Here is a 22,715-nt window from a genome sequence, read left to right on the forward strand (position 1 = left end):
TTCTGTGTTCACACGTTTATATACAGAATTTTGTGAAGTTCAAGTGAGGCCACGTGCCGGAAACATCCAAACTCCTTAACCACAGTTAGAAGCAGACGCATTACGCCGACCGTGTCACCTTTTGGCAATGAAATAAGGTCGATGCCAGAACAGGATGAGAACATTCTGAGAGATTTCTGTGCAGACTAACTGACGAAAGATAACTGAAGATGACTCTCTCTGAGTGAGGAGATCAAAACATGAGAACTGCTGAGTTATAGCTCGTGGAATAAAGCACTTGGTATCAATGTATAGTCGGTAGCAAACGGGAAGAGAATGCTACTTTAAATTCAACAGGGTGAAACACACTGCTGCTGTGTTATATGAATTAAATCCTACCATAACATTCATAAACAGAAAACTGCTGTAGTCGCTTTAAAATGTTGTTGGCCTTTTGTCTAGTGTCATTTCTACAAACATTAAAATCATCATTTACATCTATCAAAAACCAATCCTGGAATAGATTTTTGTTTATATGACCTACTTAAAGCTGCTGTGAGGACGTAGCTACACATAAGCAACATGAAAACAGGTCAGTAAGAAATTCTTAGTAAATGATGTTTTATCTACAGAGAAAATCAAACAGGTCAACAGGATATTGAGACAGCAGCATTCCTCTACTGTGCTTCCTGTTCACCTGAACAACCTGCCTACAGTCATAGTAAACAACGTCAAAAAAAAAGGAGACACGTGAACTAAAAATAGCATAAAATACAAAATAAAAGCATGCATGCGTAGTCCGTCTGATACTTGATTACTACAGATCCCATATTTTTTTAGTTTTCATCATTTAGTTTCGCCTCACAGCAACACTAACGTTCTTCATCATGTTATCCTATAAATTATTTACAAGGGACATTCACAATACTGGACTCTGATTAGCTGATTTAACACCTGCTGAGTGGAATCCAGTTCAGTTGCTAGAGATTAACGGAGAGATTTAAGAAATTATTCTGGGCCGATAAGAAATGAGTAAATTTGTGATGTCTTGGCGGCTGTTTGTCTGACAATGCCTGTAAAATCCAAATGGGAATATTTTTTAAATGTAACAATTTAAATCAAAAATCTAATCAGAATTTAAGATTGTTTTGCATATACATTACATGTACACATCCATAAAAAGGGGCTGGTCCACAGTCACACTCTTCACCGTTTGGTCGTATTCAGAAAACAATCCCCACTTCTTCAGCGACAGTGAGCTTTCAGGTCAGGGGATTTAACAGACTCAGAAATCAACGAAAGCTGCTGGTAAATCTGTGCTTGTGCCACTCGAGCTGTGGTTGGCAGAATGTGGCAGTGAGATCAGAGGTGAGACACCGGGAATGTGAGGACGAGGCTTTCACAGCAGCTGGCTGACGGGTGGGTTGTGGCGGGTGACCATCGTGCTAATTACTCTCTAGTTCTGTGAGTGTGGCAGAGCTCTGAGGATGGTTATAGACCTGCAGCAGACACACACACAAACATAGACACGGACATAATACAACACATGCCAACAGAAACAATAGCAAAGGAATGACACTGTGGGCGGTATCGTGTTGACAGTGATTATGAAAGTGCCCTTTTGTCTTTCACTGTAATACCAATGCTACTGGAAGTCATTCAAAGCTGCAATCAAAGCGCACACGCCTTCATTAATAATGCTTACCAATCCCACGTTATCATTATTCATCTGCTGTGAAAAAATAAAATGTAGTCGAGCTACTTTTGTCCTGGAATGAACTTTTTCTGTGTCTCACAATGATAAAAAGCAGGCTGGCTGTCGCACCTTCATTGTGTGGATCTCATCATTTTGCAGCCCTGTGAAGATGGACCCTCATGAAAAAGCAGTCCATCCTTAAAAAAATAAATTTAAACGGCAGCAAAACAAAATCATGGCCGTAAAAATGCCAATATGCTGTCCGGCACAATGCATGTCTCTCCAGCCGGCCATCCAGGTGGTAATTAATGAAAAGCGGGCCGGCAATGCACTTAGTGTGTAGCCACAGTGACAGTGGAGAGGATTCGATAGACATAGATCAGTGAAAGGTGCTGATCGCCTGTGGTCCTACTACGCTGGACACAAAGGAGCGCTCGCTCGTGTCCCGCAGGCACTTCATCTTAGTTCATATCCCGACTCCAATGGGCCAGCTTGGGTTATGGCTCTCTGGGGAGCGGAGCGAGATTACTGTGATCGCTCTCACACACTGAATCCCCCCTCTGGAATCACCACATAGACATAAAACACCTCTACATGCTGTATAGTATAGAAACACACTCACCAGCACATGCTCTTACCATTCAGAAGGATCCAAGTCAATGTTCATTTGTCTTCAGTGAGAAGAACAAGAAAACCGGCTATGAGAAAACCACAAGAACACAGCAGAGTTACTCTACATGGCTGTTTGTTTGTTTGCCAGCACAATATACAGAAAATTCTATTTAAACTGTTACCTTATGGTCTCCCATACAGACATTAGGACCCACTGTGTCATAAACAACGTTCTTCTCACCGTCATCTCTCTGAAAAAAGAACAAACCTTTATATCATCTTGACAAAATTAAAGCTTACATCTGCAAATTTTAGGCCACAAAAAAGAGCCATTAAACAGAAGTGTCACATTGAAATCAACAGCATGACGCTACTACAATACTGTAATATACCTTTTTAAACTAGTCCTAGCCCTTTCATCCTGCTACACATTTGTGTAAAAATGTTGTCCTCATTATCATATGAATTCTTGAGTACTGGCCAAAAGCGTGTTTTGTAAGTTCACAAAACACGCTTTCACGTGTCAAAGCTATCTTTCACGAGACACATTTAATCAGTGAGATTCAGAGATATCATGTTCACAAAAACAGGGCAGGCAGAGGGACAAGCCTCAAGCCACAGCTATCGCCAGCATGGAGGCATGAAAACAACCAGCAAAAACCCCCACACACCTATATGAGGCAGCGATAAAGTCAAAAGGGCGCGGTAAAAGACTTTTCTCAAAACAAGGGTGAATATTCTTTTAAAAGTAAGATAAGGGATTCAGATACAGTGTGTTGAAGCCTTAATTGGAGATGTAAAAGAAAAATAATATAACCTATAGCTATAAACTCTGTAACCAGGTGAGAATGTGAATATTGTTATGACAAAGGTGTTAGAAAGCAGTTGCCTGGAGCATTACCTGACAACACATAACCTATAAAGAATTTGTAATCTTGTATTAAACTCTGTATGTATGAGTGCATATATTCTGTAAGCTATGTGGAAATGTAAAGATAAAGAGATTCAGCATTAAATATGATACAGTGACAGTAAGCATTGACTGACCTGGTGGATGGACTCTTGGGCAGTGTGTGACATCAGGATACGATCACACCAGGCGGGACAGCGAGTGTTCATGTACTGGGTCGGTTTAGTGTACTCTTCACTGTAGGGGTAGCTGAGAGAGACAGAGCGTTTAGGGGGCAATGACAGGTGGGAGTTTATACTCTGAACAAGCAGCTCAGTTTGAGGACTTACCTGGGTGGAAATTTGATGTCCTCTTCCCCAATAACATCATGAAAGGCTGCAGCCTCTTTGTCATATTTCAGAAGCTGAGGAAAAGAGGTCATCACTGATTAAACACAAGTACCAGGTGAGTAAGTACAACTTATACAAGGGTTAAAACACGATGCGTTATCAGGGTTTGGTTCACCTCCAAACTTTTGTGTTTACTTTACTGTCATTCAGGACTCTATTTCCGCTGATAGGGTCTAATCTAAAATCTGTGAAGACATGTCAGATTGTTGCCAAGCAGGCTGTTCTATTAAGGTCCCAGAGTTTCTCTGAGACTCTGGTGGAGCTGATGAGATCAGAGTGGGTTAAAGTTGAGATTGTTATCTCACCGCTTTGCCGTTGTCCTCCCTGAATACAGCCTGATGTAGGTATGTGAACAGCTTCTCCTCAATGTGAAGCAGCACCTGCCGGTAACATGAAGGCAGGTAAAGTGGAAAGCAGCACGAAAAATAACATGTCAGTTGTTATCTTAACTGAGCTGGGTTTAATCACCTTGTGGTCGTTGTCCTTTTCTTCGCAGATGATTTTCTCCACTTCGTTACTGCTGTCCTTCTTCACTGTCTGCACGTCTGCCGAAGTCGACAGATGCTGCTCACAGAAACACAAACACAAACACAAAGAAAGGTTTGTGTCAAAAATGCCCAGCTGATACACTTCCTTATCACCTGAGCTTCAGGAGAAATTAAATTACCTGGACAAGACTTTGTGTGTCCAGACGGAAGTTGAAATCTCCAAACAGGAAGAAAGGCAGAGGAAGGAAGCGGCTGTCTGATATCCTGCAAGAAGATAACACTGTCAGGTACACACAGTGGCTGTTCACACCATCTGTTGTTGTTTTTCACACAAATAAATATCTTCATGTATATTGTTTGCCGAATTAACAAGAAGGCTCAAATAGCTGAGAGTTCGTTGTAGATAGCATTTCACAAAGTTTACAACATTTATCCTAACTCCAATACTCTTTTTTTATTTTTAAGAGAGTCTGGAGACTCTTGGGAAGTTGCCTATATTGGTTACCGTTTACTGTTTACTGTATTTGTAAAAAAAAAAAATATGACACCTTCAATAAAAAATGTCTTCTTTCACAAATTTGGGTTAATGATGAAATAAGTTAACAGTGTTTAAACAGCTGTTAAATGTTGGCAGGTAAGACGCAAATTAAACACAGAAGCAGACAGGCTGGTACAGCGATGCTGCGACAAACTGACACTTTTTACAAGGAAAGAAACGACTAAACGTGCTGCAACAAAGCACAATTGACAAGAAGGTATGAATAAAGTTTTGCAAAGTATCTCCTCATTCAACATCACGTATAATCACACAGTTTGTTAAAGGAGTCTGGGGAAATTGCGGTTACTAGTTCAATGGCTGGATTGACACAAACATCTGCTGCTAACATTGGTAGCTTAAGAGAGGCCAAACATACAGTTTGGTCTGAGTGACTGGATCTAGAAAGCGCCCTCAATGCGTCTTGGGTGTGTTCACTCCTGAACTTAGAGCTGTCTAATTGTGATCACATAACTCAGGACAGATGTTGCTACCAAATGTCAACAGCCTTACATATGTTTGGGTGTTTTCCACGAATAAAGCTTCCTTTGTATGTTTATAAATTCCCGAAAATATGATAATATTTTTAGAATAGTAAGATGGGACAGGCTTTACAACATTAGCCAATGTGAAATACACATTCATAGAGGTCATTCAATCTATATTCGGTCTATATTTGCTGTCATCTTGTACATTTTACAGCATAATTGTGGCTGGCAGCTTGAACTCTGACCTGTTGATGACATATCTGAGAGCGTTCTTGCGGTTAGCTGAGTAAATGGAAGGACTTGAGTTGCAGGCAATGAGGTTGGAGGCATCATGGAACAGGTGGACATTGACCAGGTCCAGAGCTCTGTGAAGAACACACACAAACGAAATATGGTGATTTGTGGCAGATGGAGATTAGAAACAGGAAACACTGTGATAACACTAACGCCTGACATCTGATAGGTGTGTACATGCATGTGTATGCACATGGGTGTCACTCATGAGAAGCTTTCTTATCAATGAGTGCACTTGTGTTAATACTGAGTCCACAAACAAGCACATTTGTCTTTTCTGCCGAGCTTTCACCCCTTTTCTTTGGCTGTCACTGGAAAACAATTAATGTGCATCCAACCAACGACCTGTGTTGACTCACAGTGGGATGTTGTGGCACACAGATTGTGGGCTCCTTTTGTTTTTACCCCGAGGTAACAGCACAGCAGAGCAGATAGTGACTAATGTCCTCAGATAACACAGACTGTAGCAGGTTCATTTCAGGCTGTGCTTAACTTTCAATTCAGTGGATTCAAAGCATAGTTTGTAAATATATATATATTCTCTGATAATTAAATTCAAATGTGTACTAGGGCACCATGCTGAATTGTCTATGTATATGTAAAATAGTTCATAATTTTCACATGGACAGTTTAGTTTTCAAACTAAAGGAATCATTTTCAGAGGCCAGAAAGATGAAAATAGTAACTGGGGTGATGTGGAAACAAAAGGTGTGAGTTAGAGTCACTGCAGCAGCAGTGAGTAATTGTTTCTGACCCTGGTGAAAGTTCAAACAACTCAGAGGGAGGGCTGGATATCGTAACTCACTATGTTTTCTTATACCAACTAAAATGTGGAAACTGTCAAGTATGAAATATGGATTAGATATTTACTGATTAAATCAAAACATTTGCCAATTTTAGACCATTTCATTTAGGTTAGAAGTTATGTTGTCCTCTTGTGTTTACAGAACATTTAACATTTGAACTTTGGCTTTGGTTAATCCTGCATTAAACTGTTGACCTGTTGTTGGCTGCAGAAATAAGCTGTACACACAACACTCACATACTATCACTAAGTTAAGTTGATATGGTGAACTTGTTAGCCAACAGTTGCAAAATGCGCTTTAAGTTGAGTCGTGTTTCTGGCAACCTGATGAAGTTGAGTCTAGCATTCATTCTCCTGTTAGCTCTATTTTGGTCTCAACAAACACCAGAGCAAAAACACCTGCCTTCTTAGTTGTGAAACGCTCCACTTTGTTGATAAGCTAGTCGCAAACTTTGTGTGTCTGCTGGTTGGTGTCTGGTGCACAGCAGGTAGTGTACAGTTGGTTTTTAGAGGTTTATTCTTGCAGCTGTATGCTGTGTCTAAAAACAACAATGATAACAGTAGCAAAAGTGAAACGAACCATTAAAACTGCAGTGTGCATAGCCAAAACAATTAGCTAAATGATGCTAAAGCACTGTAGAGCTGAATCGAACTGGAGACTCGGGTAACAATTATCTGTGGATTCTGCACTTAAGCCTTGTTCTGACTGGAGGCAAATCAGATTTGTTTCTTAAGTCAGACGTTCTTGCACCAATAACTGTAAGTGATCTGATCAGATTTTTGCGTCTAGCCATCACCAATCAGCTTAGGTTGCTCAGGTAATGAAGAAGGCGTCAATCACTCTTTACGCTGGTGATGCAGCTTTTTAACAGGGAAGCATGAGATATGGAGAGCCAATTCGCGGAGGAGAACATTTATTTCAGCGTGACTGTCCACGGACTGTTGTACTCCGTGTTGTCTTCCATACCACTATTCTAGTAGGAGCATGGATTCTGCTCGGCCACTCTGATGCACTCCCATAACTCTGTATTTCTCCTTGTATGTCCTGTTGCGAGTGACACAAAAGACACTTAAGTGATTTAAGCAGCCAGAGCGTCCAAAGTGAGACACATCTATAGATCTTCTAGGCGCATTTCAAACCACATCCACCTCCTTCAGTCCAATTTGCAAAAATTATATTTTAAGTGTTTGTTTGTTTGTTTTTGCTGTCTAGACTTCATCTGGATACAATCTGGGTAACCAATAAAAACAGATTTTGGCTGGCAGTCTGAAAGAGGCTAAAGAGTGATCTCTGTCACATAGATGTAGTCCTGTGATCCAATGTAAATACAAACATATTAATAAAATGCTGCTTTAAATTTTAAAAATGGTTATGCAAGAAACGAGATTCGAGATTCATACATCTCAAATTAAGGTTTATATTTTCCAAAGTGTTTTATCAGCAGCTGCCTCCTGGGTGGAGTCAGAATAAGAAGCAGAGAGAAAAAAAACAGCCTGCACCTTTGTTTAATGACCGATAAGTCAATCGTGATTTCCTTTCTTTTATTTTCCACTTTTCTGGAAAACCTTGACATCTCTTTATGAGACCAGGGTGTCTTTGTATTTATCTATCAACAGCCTCCAAAAGTTGAACACACAGTTTTTCCACTTCAAAAACATCAACAAACAACCAAAAGTGAAAGTGAGTTGAGTTCAGCCTTGATGTTTTTATCAAGGTGAGTTTAGTGAAGAGTACATACTGGTTGTGTATGATCCAGCGGGTCCTCATGAAGCCCTTTCTGGACCACTTGAACTGCAACAGAGACAAATTAGAGTGAGTCACTAAACAGCAGTGAGCCGTGTCTTCGAAGGGCCGAACTGATAATTATTGATTCCTTCACATAATTTGTCTCATCTCCCTGTCAGAGCAGGCAGACAGCCCCTACAGCCCCAGTAGACTCATTTGTCCCAACACCTCCCTTTGGCCCTCAAGTACCCCTCCCCAAACCTGCCCACACACACGCACACACACAAATGTAGGCATACATAGACCCACACTCATGCATACATACTCACATCAGGCCAGAAATTCTTTGGGAATTTTTCTTTTTCCACTGTGGTGACCCCATCCAGAGAGCCCACGTGCTTGTTCTGGCCCGACACTGCTTTAAAATCCTTAACTGTGAGAGGGAGAGAGGGGGGAGAGAGAGTAAAAGAGTGAGAAAACATGCAAACACCAATCAATAAACTGGTGTTAACCTCATCAGAGCAGCATATGTGATGAGAGGATCTATAAGCGAGCCATTAGACTGTGTTTGGTGAGCAACAATCGGTTTGGGCCACACAGCGAGTGGCAGCTGCAGGATGTTTATGGTTCTTCCATAAGCTTTTCTGGGGAGCTTTTTCACGCCTAACGTGACTGGACTATGCAGCAGCAAGATAACAGCTCCATTTTAAATTCAGGCTCTTTGCAAATATCTGGCCAGGAGTGGTGGCCATCAAACTGTCATTAGACACAGAGAAATGTTCTGGAACCATTGATATTAAAAAAATGACAAGAATCTGGCCAATCATATGCAACATTGCTCGTATGAGCCATTACCAAAACAGTACAGGATGCAGGGGGAGTGGTTCAGGTTGAGATCTGAAATCATCTCATTTTTTCAAGGAAAAAAGGCATTATGAATCCGTCAGCAGCTGACAGACAATAAAATGATGAAAATCAATGCAAACATCATGCATAAAGAGGAAAGTTTTACCATTAAAATCATACTGATGGATGTCCTTCAGTGTCTTGTGGATGAAGTACATGCTCCCCAAAGCCTGTGGAGACAGAGAAATATAATCTGATAAACGTACCAAAAAACTTCTAGTATGTAAAATCAATTTCAATTTTAAAACCAAAACATTTCAGAAGTGCAAATTCATTCTGAAAATACACATTCAGTGTTGTTGCAGACACATTTAGTTTCAGACACTTGCTGCAAAGAATACCAGAGAGCCCTTGAGCCAAATATTGACATGTGTAGGAGACATTTTAATTTTCTTTGTAAAGATACACAATTTAAAGGGCAAATACTGACACCAGTATAAGGTAGTATTATATAAGATATTGTGATATTGATACATTACCTGATAAACAGACATTACTTTCAATGATTCCTAAAATGTGGTTATACAGTTGTGCCAAAGAGCAACAGAGGCAGGATATTTTCCAGTTTAATAAAATGTATCATTTTAAGTGACATCACTGTACTTAAACAGTAAATGGGAATTTAATCATTACAAATTATTCCAAGAATCCTTTTTCTGCATTATAATCTCTAAATAAAAAAATTCATATGAGGGAACATAAATGATGATACCAATATATCTGTGACAGGCCAATATTGGTCAATAATATCTGCCAGCCGATATATTGGTCTGGCTCTAGAAAAAAAACTCTAAGGCATCACAGTTTAACTTCAAAATGACGCAAACACAATGTGTCTGTCATCAATAGAAGCAGACAAAGGTGTGTGACGTGAAGACACTGAAGATATTATTTTTTACTCCAAGCAAGCTATAAAGGACTACGTTTGTTTTAGTTTGGGATGATAGACATAGACTGTTTTCAGTTGATACCGATAACAGACGCTTCTCACGGCCCATACAAATAACATAACCGATCATTTCACTGATAATTTACAATTTTGTATTTTAAAAAGAAGTTCATAACCTGTAGTTTATGCACAATTGAGTGTCAGAAAGGCTAATCTCCTTTCCCTCCTCTCTGAACCCTCATGGAACATGTGTTGCAAATTGCTATCATGTTGTCTTTTTTTCAAAATGTATAGTCTCTGTGTTTATTGGCGGATCGCAAAATAACTTTCAAGGTGCAAACAGCCCCCTGTTTTGCCCCCCGATGTTTTTAAAACCAAAACATCACATAGGTGCACAAAAATGGTGAGCTCTGTCCGTCTCATTTAGAGTGCTTTCACAGCTGTGATCCACAATCAAACTTAAACATCTAAAAATGGTGACAAAAACAGGAAAAATCATCTCAATCCAGCCTCTGAGGTGATGAATTGAACTGTTCATTTCCCCATCATGTGAGCTGAATTGTGAGCCTTGTATTGAACGATGCAGTGCGACACAGTTTATTGTTACTCTCCCAAAGACACATGAAACTTTAAAGAATAGAGACGTTAAAGTGAACACGTAACTGCATGACACGTCCACATACTGCCCCTCTTGCACACACTTCAGCACCCAATCATCCCTGACATGGGGCTGACAATTTTTAATGTACTAACTGCCTGCTCCACTGATCTGATTAATCATGCCCTGTGAGATCAATAAAGACAGAAAATTAAAACAATTTAAAAGGTATTAAGCAGTAGGCCTGCTGTCTGCCAGCGCTGCCACTGTGACTGGGGGCTGAAGAAAAATCAGCCGGCGCTCAGAGGGCTCGGGGCGTGACGGACCGCTGTGCAACCAACCCCCCCACACAAACATCTAGCCGGAGCATGAGAGATCTCTCCCTGAAGAGATCATTTATCTTCAGTGCCAAAGTCATCCTCATTTAATAAAATGGAAGTGTCTCCGTGGACGGCTCCAGTGAGCGGCAATTAGCGACCAACTTGTCCAAACTGAGGATAGAGCAGGGGAGCTATTTGGACGAGTCTGATAGGGTTGTAAACTAAAAGCTGCGTAAAGACTGTTTGAGAAGCAAGTTTGTAAAAAGTTTTAAGTTCAAGTTAGAAAATTACAGCAAAATGATGGCTCTTGGTGGGGATTCAAGGACTGTATTCAGATAATTAGCTCAGGAAAACTGATCTAAATCTGGCCTAGTTTATGTTGGATTAGTACAATTTCATGTTTAAACAGTGCGGCAAAGTGCACACACACTCACACACACTCAAACACAGATACACATTCTCCTCCACATACTCTGCCAAACACCTATCTTCATCAATCAGGTTTGTGCACAGTTTAATAAAAAAATATTGACTTACAAGTGATTTTTTATCAAAACACCATTTGTACTGGGAATGCATGCAAGTCTGCCCCCTCTACTCCTGCAGCCCCTCTGAAAGGAGAACCCCCCAAACTCTCTCTTGGCCATATAACTGATGATCCGCAGCCAAGGGGAAACAAATTGAAAATCAATGCAGGTGGCACCAACGAAATGAGAATGAGGCATTAGGAGGGGTGGGGGTGGGGGGGCTGCAACCCTCTCAGGGCAAACAGTGGAGGGTGCGAACGCTCGAGCGCAGGGGAAACTTAGTCCCAGCTGTCTTCCACACCCCCCCTCACACTTTATTTATCGTTCACAAATGGGCTGGAATCAATAGTTTTAATCTCGAGTTAAATGTATTGACTTTGGCCTGTCTCCCCCACACCTGGCCATTGACTTTCCCCTTTTTACTTCGCACACCTTCAGTCTACAGATGCAACCATTGACCCCTACTGTCAGACGTCCAGTGCGAGGGTATCACATGGGAGGAGTAAGGGTTAATAGTTTAAGAAATACTCAGCCACTTTTCTCAGCTGGGGTTGTGGAGGTGTTAATCTCAACTAGGGCAGAATTTTAGACAATTAAAACTGGCAAACTCATAATGAGCAGCTACAAATTCAAGGAAAAAGACTGAAAATGTGCTTGTGCTGTGTGAGGGTCACGAAAAAGAAGTTAGAAGCAAGAAATGGCTTTAACGACCGGTGTGGAGATTGAACCTGAGCCCTCGACCCGAGCAGCGTCCAGCCAGCCACTGGAATTTGCGACATGGAGACAGACTCTGGGCAACGATAAATGACATTATAAGATGTAGGTTGTGGCATGAGTTACTTAACAAACCTGTTTTTAAGAGCATCTCTTCTGTCTGTGCCCATATCATATAACGCGACTGTATTACATAGGTTCACAGTGAACCCTGATATAAGTGTCCCTTGGACACAAACACACACGTGCGCGGACACACGTGAAAATAAATTTGAAGATGGCTGTGGACGGAGCAAGGGCGCCAAAGTAGCGACGATGGGTGTGATCCTACCCAAGAGTACTCAGTACTTATGTAATAATGTTATAGTGACTAATGAGTAATCACGAATGGGAACGTCAACATATTGACGGCGCCGCAGCTTGTGTGATCCCGTTGCAAGATGAGTCAGATTAGCCTCATGGTGAGAATTAAGACGTTTTATGAAACACTGAGTTTAACTCTAATCTCACTCATTTTTGATAACTTTTTTATGTTTTTAAACACTATTTTTTTCCAAAAAATAGCTGTAGATTAATACGACTAAAATCTACATTATGGGCGTATAAAAATGTAAACCATCATGCTCAACCTCTAATTTATCACATACTGTCAAATCTTGCATCAGGGCGCTCTACTCTACTGTTCTTTTTATTTATACATTTATTTATTTATTTTAACAGTGAAAACACAACTTCTGTATAAACAAATCCAAGAGTACAATGAGGTCAGATGATGGCTGTTTTCCAATCCAAAATGTACATTATATTGAATACTATAACAGGAAAAATCCCCATTTCTGATGCTCCACTGGGGTCTACAAACTCTGGCCCTCCCTAAAGGGTTGGCCAGCAACACAGCAGAGTACGTCTCATCTAATACCTCCAACTACCTATGAGCACTAACATGGAGGAGGACCCCATCTAGTGGAAGAACATGTGAACTGCTGTGTTTCTTACTGTGAAGCTGTCTTCTGCTTGGAACTGGTTGTCCACATAGATGCAGACCCTGTCAAAGTCTTTCATTTCCTCACTGGACTCAATGCTCCTGGAAAACAAAGAGCCCAACAGAGATATCATTAGGCAGAGTGAAAAAGCTTGCTCCTTTTGAGCAGAAGAGATTAGTTTATTGTGTTTATTAAATTCTGATAGTTATTTTTTTAAGCATAATTCAAACTTAACCTATTTTAGTTTCATTAATATGAATGTTTGTTAATTGTTAATTTCTTAATTTTCTGTGAATGTAATCTGAATATATTAATGTTTGGGACTGCTTGGTGGATAAAACAAGAGATCTAAATATGTCAACTTGGGCTTTTGAGGACTGAGCATCATGGATTATGAGCAGCACATCAGTCCTACCTAAAGAAGTTTTCAGCATGGCCCATGTTGACCATGTAGTCCTTCCCTCCCACCTCCTGGAAGTGCAGGGCGATAAACTGCGGCTTGTAGTTGTGGATAGTCTGTAACAAAAGCAGCACAAACAGGTCTTAGTGTACAGGTTTTACATTACAGAGTAATGAGGAGTAAAGGAGGTCAACATCGTGTGTCACAGGGTGAAGTTAACAATCCTTTTGGGGTCATGTGGTGTTTTTCTGCTGCTGAATTTCTGTTCTAGACCTGATGTGATTACAGTTTGTAATCAGTTATCAGCACAGTATCTGTTTTCCAAAGACCCATGGAGCTGATTTGTATATTGGAATGTCACCATTGAAATGATTTCTTTTTATTTCCCATAACTCCATCAAACTGTCCACAAACTGTAAGAGAAAAATATGTGACACATCCAGGAATAAGTGGAAATAGCAATGTGTCAAACTATGAATTATTAATGTGAGACCCAGCAGGCCCAAACTTACCTTATACAATTCTTGTAACCATTCATTTTGAATTTCACCCACCTATGAAAAAAAAGAAAGAAAGAGAAAAATCATCAAAGGCAAGCAATTTCTGGAAGAAATGGTCTAAAATCTACAGAAGCCAAGAAAGGCCGTTCTTGCAATTTGTTTTAATGCATCTCACAATCACAAGTTAATTATTTGAGTTTCTCAAAATAACAGCTCGTTTTCCCTTGATAATGAGTTAATTTTTCTTGTAATTGCCAGAAAACAAGATTTCTCAAGATAATTTACTGAGAGAAAACAACTTCATCAGATTCATAAAAGTAAAACATTACATACACACACTGCTTGGGCCTTTCAAAGCAAATCATATGAAGTTTTCTTGAACTTTTGCCATTTACCCATGAGGTTATTTACATTATGGCTAATTATGGTAAGCACTGCTAGGAGTTTGAAAGCCATAATAAAGTGTGTATATACGTAAGCCGCATTGATCAATAATGAGTAGTCCCACATCAGCCATTTTCAGCTTAAATCAGTTGCTAAAGTTGTCAAGATGCTGTCTGCACATGCTGATATGGCACTGCAGATCTCCAAAAAACATTTTAAGTACGCAACAATTGCAAACAACCTTTTGTTTTCCCATGGTAACGAATTGACTTGTTATCAAGAAAACAAAGCTGGATTGACTTGTGATGCCAAGACAATTACATTAAAAACAAAAATGTGAGTACAGCTGTTTTCTGCTTCCGTACATTAGGGCTGCAACTAACAATTATTTTCAATCTTGAGGAATCTGTTGATTATTTTCATGATCGATCAATCAATCAATCAATCAATCAATCAATCAATCAATCAATCAATCAATCAATCATTCAGTTGCTTATTTTGTTCAACCAACAGTCTGAAACCCAAAGACTCATCAATTACTACCATAAATGACAAAGAAAAATATTAAATCCTTAAATTTAAGAAGTTGGAACCAGCCAATGTTTATCATTTTTCCTTAAAAAAATACTAAACCTGCATATCAAACCTGCTCCATCACACAAGACTGACACATTATAAAGATGTTTTGGCTAATGTGTTAGCAAATAGAGTTAAGTCACGATTACATATTTTTGTAGGATAACCCAGCAGAGAATAAGCTCTGTGGCAAACACAAGTTTATGATACTTACATATATGTATATACTTAAATATATGTATGTTATATATTTTGTTCAGAAAGATAATCTTCACAGATGAACACCACTTTTGCGATTTTCGAATACTTAAAATAAATCTCTAGAAGTAATGAGCTAATGTTAGTCTTTACACAGACTACGTACATTGTGGTCGCATGACTTCAACGTCACCACCATTAAACATCTTACTACACAATTACTATATATGTTTTCTGTAAATTGATCAATCTACAAGTTGTAAAGTTAGAGTTAGAATTATTTGCAACTGAAGTCAGCCTGTAAAGATGAACTAGTGAGTAGATGAGTTTCCGGGTTCGGTGTGTTGATGTTTAATGTCTCTGACAACTTCTGTAGTCTCATTGAGCAACTTGTTAGCTTTATAAGTAAATTGCGGGACATTTAATGATGCATTTTATGTCATAGAACAAACCTTGTAAATATCTTGGTAGGCCTATGTGTGGTAATCACATAACTTATTTCAGGCATTTAACCAAAAACCCATTAAAAACCTCATAGACTTTGAGATGACAACATCAACATTAATTTAATGTCCCATTTCTGGTGACTTTTTTTTACATTTTATCAGTGCAGCGATGGGAATGACTGTGTGGCTGGTTAGCTTACTTGAAAACACTGGTTGTGAACCTGGCAACACCAGCCATTGCGTGCAGTATTAATAATCCAAATGCTGGGCTGACTACTGTTGTAACAACAGCGTATAAACTCTTTTTATAGTAGCTGACCCATTTTAGCAGGCAAGCTAACGTTAGCTAGGTCCCACTACTTTGAAGTTCACAGACACCATGCTTCTGTCCTCGTTACATTATCTTCATGTTTAAGTGCATGTCTCTTGTCTTAAACAAGGACCATTTACTGATTGATGCCTTCCATAATATTTATCAGAAGTTTATGTCTAAAAACTGATTTTTTTATTCAAATAAACAGTATAGCTTCTGGCTTAAAATGACATTTCCAGCTAACAGATGAAACAGGTCAAATGGAGGTCAGGGAGTCAGCAATCACAGGGAGGAAATGCTGTGAGCTAATCTTAACCCTGAAAAGGTTCAAACAATAGACATTGTCTGGAAACATAATCCTGTATGTTTCCACAGTGTGTTCCAGGATGTAGTAGTGTAGTAAAATGTAGCTGCACCTGCCATAATGGCAACGGTCCACACATCATTCCTGAAGGTGAGTTTAAGACTGCCTAGCAACTTGACAGCTGTATAGGAGTGAGTGTTACGATCTGATAACGCTGTGCTGGTGCTGTTCCTGGAAAATCATGAGTAATGTTGCTCCAGGACCATGGTTAAAACTAACCAATCACATTTTACTTATGCAACTCGTGGAAAAAGACATGAAAAATACACACATGGAAGGAATTTTCCTTTCAAACACATTTTTACTGTTGTAAAAAGGGTCTATTTTAACCCAAACCATCATTTCCTAAACCGAACCAAGTATTTTTAGTGCCAAAACCTAACTAAACAGCGGCAGATAACTAAAAAGAAACGGCAAATAAAACGTGAAGTTAGTGTAAAAATATTAAATGAACAGTATAATGTTTCAAACTCTTGAGTGAGAGTCCGAGACAGCTCATTTCAGATGCAGTTATCATCACAGTTTCATGATGGTCCTGGAGCAACTTTAATTACAATGTTCCAGGAACAACACCAACAGATATCAGATACACCACGCACGGTAAGGCATGTATGAGGAAAGCAGGCAGAAAAACCTTACACACAACAATCTGTCAGAGAAGCTTAAGGCTTATCTTCAGCAGGCCCTCCCCTTTTATATTCTTTGCTATTTTCATTACCGAGTAAATGGACTGAATCCAGTATATTTGCAATTATATCCCAAACATTTTCTAAGTATCTTTAAACTTTAAAATAAAAACAAGACACTGGCATTGTTTAACCTTACATTTTGATATTTTTATTGCATCACAGTGAGACGGAAAACCCATTTTTTTCGTTCTTAAGTTTGGAACCTTTAGTATTTACACACATCCGGTTTAACTTGTTTTGGTGGGGGACACACTGTGCAGGCCATGGTGACAGGCAATTCAAAATAATAAAATTGACCACAATCAACTTGAGGGTTTTTATCTCGATGGGCGATAAAATCTTTTAAGTGGGGCACTGTTGATTCATCTTAGCCAAATAATAACCTCTTTTATATAATGGACATTGGACACATGTTCTTACTTGTTTTCATGATGTGGAATTTCTGTTCATTAGTTCCAACTTGTTGCCTTGTGTAGCTGTAAACTGATAAATAAGTGAATCTTTTGAATTGTAAGAGTGAAAGCACAGGATCATAGCGCATGTGACAAGTAAAATTAAATGCTAACATCACAGTCACATTGACAGTAAATGGTTCTCGTGTCTCCTCTCATACCAGAGAATCCTCTCCGACTCGAAAACTGTCCCGTAAACTCAACTGCGTCATTTGAACGTGTCGTTTCTTAACCACCTGTCAGAATTTGCCCCACATTTTAATCACAGAGTAATGTACAATCTTCTACGACGCCAGGTGCATTCACACAGGCCCAAAAATGGCTTTGCATAATGTATTTGCATGGCAGGGGGACAGGGATGACTGCAGCTCAGGCACTGTAACCTAAGGACTGACACAGTCTGTATGCGCTCATGAACATTGGCTCTGTCCAACAACCCCAAAGACATTTAAATATAACGCCGTATATTACAGCACATTCACATTAAGAGGAAACCCTGAAACACCTTCTCCAGCAACAAAACCGTATATTTTTCTTCCTGTGGCAAACTAGCAGCACTGTCTTGGGCAACAAGACCAGACACGCTGGACTAGAGAGGTCTTTAGTGATGGTCCACAGGATAATTGTTCCAGAGAAACTGTTAGCTTTAATGGATCCAGCATGGTGATTCAGATAATGTCTGTGGTTTCAAGCTGCCTGATGATAATACTTGGAAAAGGGGCTGAAATGTGTCTTTGGCGATAATGTGGCGTCGGAGTCGTCTCACTGGCTAAACTGCTCTGTAATGACGGTCGGCTGGTCCAGCACTGTAAAGCAATAGGATTTATCCTGTGATGTGCTTAAGCCCTTGCTCTTATCCGAAAGGCTGGGTGAACGTTTAGGAGTGTTTGTTTACAGAAATAGGGGGGCTTAAGTAAGTAGAAAAGCTCAAGTCCCCCGGGGAAGATATTCATCTGTTTACATATCTCCCACAATGGGATCTAACATGTTTTCATTGGAGCCAGATCTGGCAACCGGAAACATGGGCCCGAGCCAAATTTCCATGAGCGTAAGAGCCCTCCCCCCTGCAGTGTCTTAAGTTTTGTCAGGCGAGCATAGACCAAATCTAATAACCACTGGTTATTTAGCTATATTTTAAGAATAGTTAAATTCCAGTCTAATCTCTTCAATCTCTTATAATAAAGGTGTTTTTCTATTATTTTGTAATAGAAACATCAAAGACTAGGCAGTGAACTACAACTAACATTATGGAAATGCGGTGATGCCACTGGAGCTGGCCGTTCCAAATGTCATACAGTGTGACTACATACTGACTATGAGTAACACAAACCCTCCCTGTACTAACATAATAAACAGTGATTGTCAACAGGGATTGATTGCATGTCATGTAGTTGCCGGAGGTGATGATAATTCTGGGGGGCCAAACCTGGACAAGAGTCCACTTAAAAGGTACTGTGTGTAATAATATGACGCAATTAACAAACATAAATGACTTTATATTGCCATGCAAAGTGAGACACGTAATGACCTGTATTGATTTATGGATTGATGGAAGTTTTCTTCCTGGGAAAATACAAAGGATGGAACATTTATGTGCACTCTCAAGTGCCTCGTCTCTCTTCCGCTCCCCGACAGCAATAATAGTGTGCAACATTAGCTTACATTAGCTTAGAAATGGAGAGTCCAAAGTCAAAGCTGACATTATTGCAAATCAGACGAATTATATTGGCTTTATTTGCCTAATTACTTGGTAACATGGATGAATTGCTAGTTAGCTAACATAGCAAAATCTTGCATTGAGTGTATAGGGTTCGCTTATTGATCTAAACTCTGGCTGTTAAATTGGCTCGCTTGCTGTTTGCAAATTGCTTTATTCTGCTAACGTTATGAAGCAACCAACTTTACAGTTGGTCGTTTTTAACGTTAGCTGATAATTTGCAAACGTCGAGCTAGTTAGTACATTACTTTAAAGCAGAGCTAGATAGTGAATGCAAAGATGGCGCCCATTCTTTCCAATTAGAGCTGCTTGCCACACTTTTCTGGGCTCGAGGAAAGTTTTACAAATATAAAACCTCCATGGATGAAAAGTTCATAAAAGAAAGAATCATAATTGACCTCGTTTGCTGTTCAAGGAATCCTGTCAACAGTTTTACATATGCCTCTTTTAAATCGGTGGTCTAGGGGGAAATGCTTTATGTGCCTCAGGAGAATCTTCACATAGTTCATTGGGTAAAATTGAGTTAGTATCATGGAAAAACGGGCCAAAGAAAACATTTATAGTTATTCTGAATATGTTTTAAGTTATTTCCCAGCATTCTGTGTCTCCTGTATGTCAGTGTTTTGGCCAATGCCCAGGGTGATGCTGGTTTGTGCCGCATAGTGCGAGCAACAGGATGCTGAATGCAGTTCACATTACGGCCACTGGCGTCATAAAAAAAACGTTTAATGTCTGTGGAAACATCTGCAGTCTCATTTAGCCACTTGGTAGCAACCTCCATTTTTAAGACATGTATGCATTTTATAATTAAACTGTGGAACATTAAATGATGTGTTTTATGTCATAGGAAAAAAATGTGTAAATATCTTAAGTCTGGAAGCAAGGCTGAGCGGCACCCTCCGGGGGCCTGGGGTTTATCTAACCTAAAATGTCCTGACAACGGAACCATTAAAGAGATAACACAAGATATGTTACAGAATTAAGTAATATCACATTGTATAATCATAAATAAAATTGCCAATAAGATTAATTTAAAAGATTGTGTTTTTTTTTAGTCACACACTTAAATCGAATTGAGACCCCTGTTGTTTCTAAATACTTTCAGGTATGTAGTCTTAAAACTTTTTTGTTTAACACAGTGAAATAATAATTTGTTACATGTAGGTTTAAGGTTTCCCTGTCTCATAGGTGCCATAGTCAACCTGTGGAGACGGTTTCAGAGCTGACCCTTCAATGTCACAGTACTGTCACCGAGGGGTCACAGATTAAGATGTGACAGCAGTCTCTCCACTCATTAGCAGAGATTTATAGACAATCTCAAGTCTAAACGATGCGTTCACGGTCACTGGTCCGACTGGGAGCAGGTGACGTGAGCGGTGGCGCTGCGGTCCTCCGGGTAATAACTTCATACATCAACTTTGTCCGTGTTTTTTTCTTTTTCATCAAAAACAGCGGATGAACACTTCTGAGCCCTCGCTACTGACTTCTGACAAAGAAACAGGGCTGAGCAACCCAACAGTGTGGTGTTTGACATAAAGCAGACAAACATTACAACTACAGCACCGTTAGTTCATTACGCGCGTGCTAATTAGCACACTTGTTGCATCCTATAAGTTAGCTACCACAGATGTATGCTAGCAGCGGAGCGCGTTCAAGGTAAAACCTACCTCCACTAATTATTTCTCTTATCACTCCTGGCAGCATTAAGTACAATCCTCTGGCTTCATGTCAGCCCGGTGTAGTTTTAATTTTATCCGTCTACTTACATTGTCAAAGAGTGAGCCGACATTCGCGGTGACGAGCAGCACATCAGTGTGTGTTTCCATGTTAACGTCCACCTTGACGAACAGCTCGAGGAAACTCCGTCGCGTCGCCAGATGACGCGCGTCCAGGCCTGTCCTCTCCGGGAGCTTATAGAGGCTTACTGTGTGAGCCAAGACCGCGACTATTAACGCTCAGAGTGCACCAACATCTCACTGAGGACACTGCGTCGCTTCTGCTCCAACTTGTTTGTTGATGGCGGGTATCGGGTCGTCATCATACGCCGGAGCGGCGCTCATATCCATCGCCGAGCCGACTCGCGGTGAAGTAAGTTGGTTTGACGACCGACATGCGTGGATTTCCGCCTCCCCTCGGTTAATTGGACTAGTAGCTTCTTAGCGGACTTGGCTTTGGCCGGCGCATCTGCTGCTGCCTTGTCAAACGCGTAGATAACCGGAGCAGGCGGTGCTGGGTAGCGTTAACTAACTCCAGGGCTCCGCCTCCGCCCATTTCAACTCAATTACTGTCTTCCTTATGTTGAGGTTATCTCCGCTCAGCCGAAGGGGTGGCAGCCAGTCCAAAGTGAAACCTCCACTGAGGATAATCCCATATTTGATTACCATGTTAACTTATCTTTTATCACCACAAACCTGATTTTTTTTTACTGTGTTACACTGGCAGTATGTAGTTTGGGAGAGGAAATCTTAATCTTCATTCACTGATTTTCATGACTGAATGAACAAACTGCCATCAGTGGACAACACAATGTCACACTGTTTTACTGTGTTCATATTTGCAGGAATCTTCTCAGGAGTCACCTTTCTGGTTTAAACAACATTCTGGGGACCTTATTTCCCTCTGAGGACAGCTTGTTTATTCAGTTGTGGAAACTTGTGTTTTATTACCACAAACCTATTGTTTTATTTGTATCATCACCACAACCTAAACCCTTCTATGTGTTAAAAGGGAACTATGTAGTTTTGGAGAGGAAATCTCAACCATATTTCCCTCTGAGGAAGGCTTGTTTATTCACTTTCGGAAATGTATAGTTTGGAGACACATTTCAAATTAAGAATTGTATATTTATTAATGAGATGATAACACAAACTCAGAAATATTTATTTTTTCCATAACAGAATAAACAAGCTGTTCTCAGAGGAAAATAAGGTCCCAGAACACTGTTTGAAGCTAGAAAGGTGGCAGGGTCAGCCATATATAAACAAAGTAAAACAGTATGAAGTTGTGTTGTCCTTTAAGATCAGCTTCTCTTCAGATAAAAATGTCTTCCCCAGAACTACACAGTTCACCTTTAACTCCTATACTAGTACAATAATAACTTGTAAGATGACATCAAAATACCTTAATGTATGACTTATTACGCGAGGACACTGATGATACCTGACAGGTCTCAACTCATCACAGGCTTGCTCTGTGTAGTCTCAACACAACAGGAAGTTAGTCACTTTCTTTCTGTGAAATTTTCTTTCAATGACAGTTTGCTTTTTTTACTCCACCCATGCTGGTTCACGATCGGCAAACCTCAAAAATGTATTTGATAGGGGGGTCTTATCTTTATCTGTGACTTTGCCTTAGGCGTGTGCACATCAGTAATCACTGCCACCTTTGCTACATCGCAGCAACTGCTCTTGTGTAAAGAAGCCCTGCACCAAGAAAAGATAGTATGCCAGTGTTTTGTTTTTATACGCATGACCTACAGTTTAGTCATTTTCACCAGAACAGCCTGCCTCCCACAACTTCCAGTCATCACAACAGCAGAGTTGCCATAATATTTTACAGCGCATCTACAGTAGCTTTCTCTCTGCCCAGTGAACCGCGGAGCTGTAAAAATCTTTATTAGGAGTAGATGGATCTGTGCCATCCAGCAAACTGAGCACCAGCAAAGATTGCAGGGGGGCCTGACTTTAGCTCTCCATAGGGCTGCCAGTGAGCTGTTCAACCATGGCATGGTTTACACAGCCAACCTTTTGAGCTCCCTGCTTCCTCTTACTCCTCCCCTGAGCACTGTGTGCTTTATTCACCAACATCAACAGATCTA

General features: G+C 40.1%; 1 protein-coding gene across 2 annotated transcripts; it reads right to left on the reverse strand.

The window, feature by feature from the left end:
• On the reverse strand, window positions 1-21,156 carry inpp5l (inositol polyphosphate-5-phosphatase L). Of its 2 annotated transcripts, none has more exons than XM_084359635.1 (16): window positions 20,665-21,156; window positions 13,772-13,813; window positions 13,275-13,375; window positions 12,873-12,960; window positions 8,935-8,998; window positions 8,252-8,355; window positions 7,936-7,988; window positions 5,343-5,462; window positions 4,254-4,338; window positions 4,055-4,150; window positions 3,892-3,966; window positions 3,527-3,600; window positions 3,335-3,446; window positions 2,470-2,538; window positions 2,298-2,373; window positions 1-1,478 (listed from the first exon to the last, which is right to left on the reverse strand). In XM_084359635.1, the coding sequence occupies exons 1-15, from the start codon at window positions 20,722-20,724 to the stop codon at window positions 2,332-2,334; spliced, it is 1,185 nt and encodes a 394-aa protein (XP_084215761.1). In that variant the 5' UTR covers window positions 20,725-21,156; the 3' UTR covers window positions 1-1,478; window positions 2,298-2,331. The 2 variants fall into 2 exon arrangements, with proteins under 2 accessions (XP_084215761.1, XP_084215760.1); XM_084359634.1 differs by having other exon boundaries at window positions 2,314-2,373; window positions 20,665-21,155.
• Window positions 21,157-22,715: the final 1,559 nt, after the last annotated feature.

Source organism: Pagrus pagrus (assembly GCF_965226575.1).
Source record: "Pagrus pagrus genome assembly, chromosome: 8".
Classification (NCBI taxonomy): Eukaryota; Metazoa; Chordata; class Actinopteri; order Spariformes; family Sparidae; genus Pagrus; species Pagrus pagrus.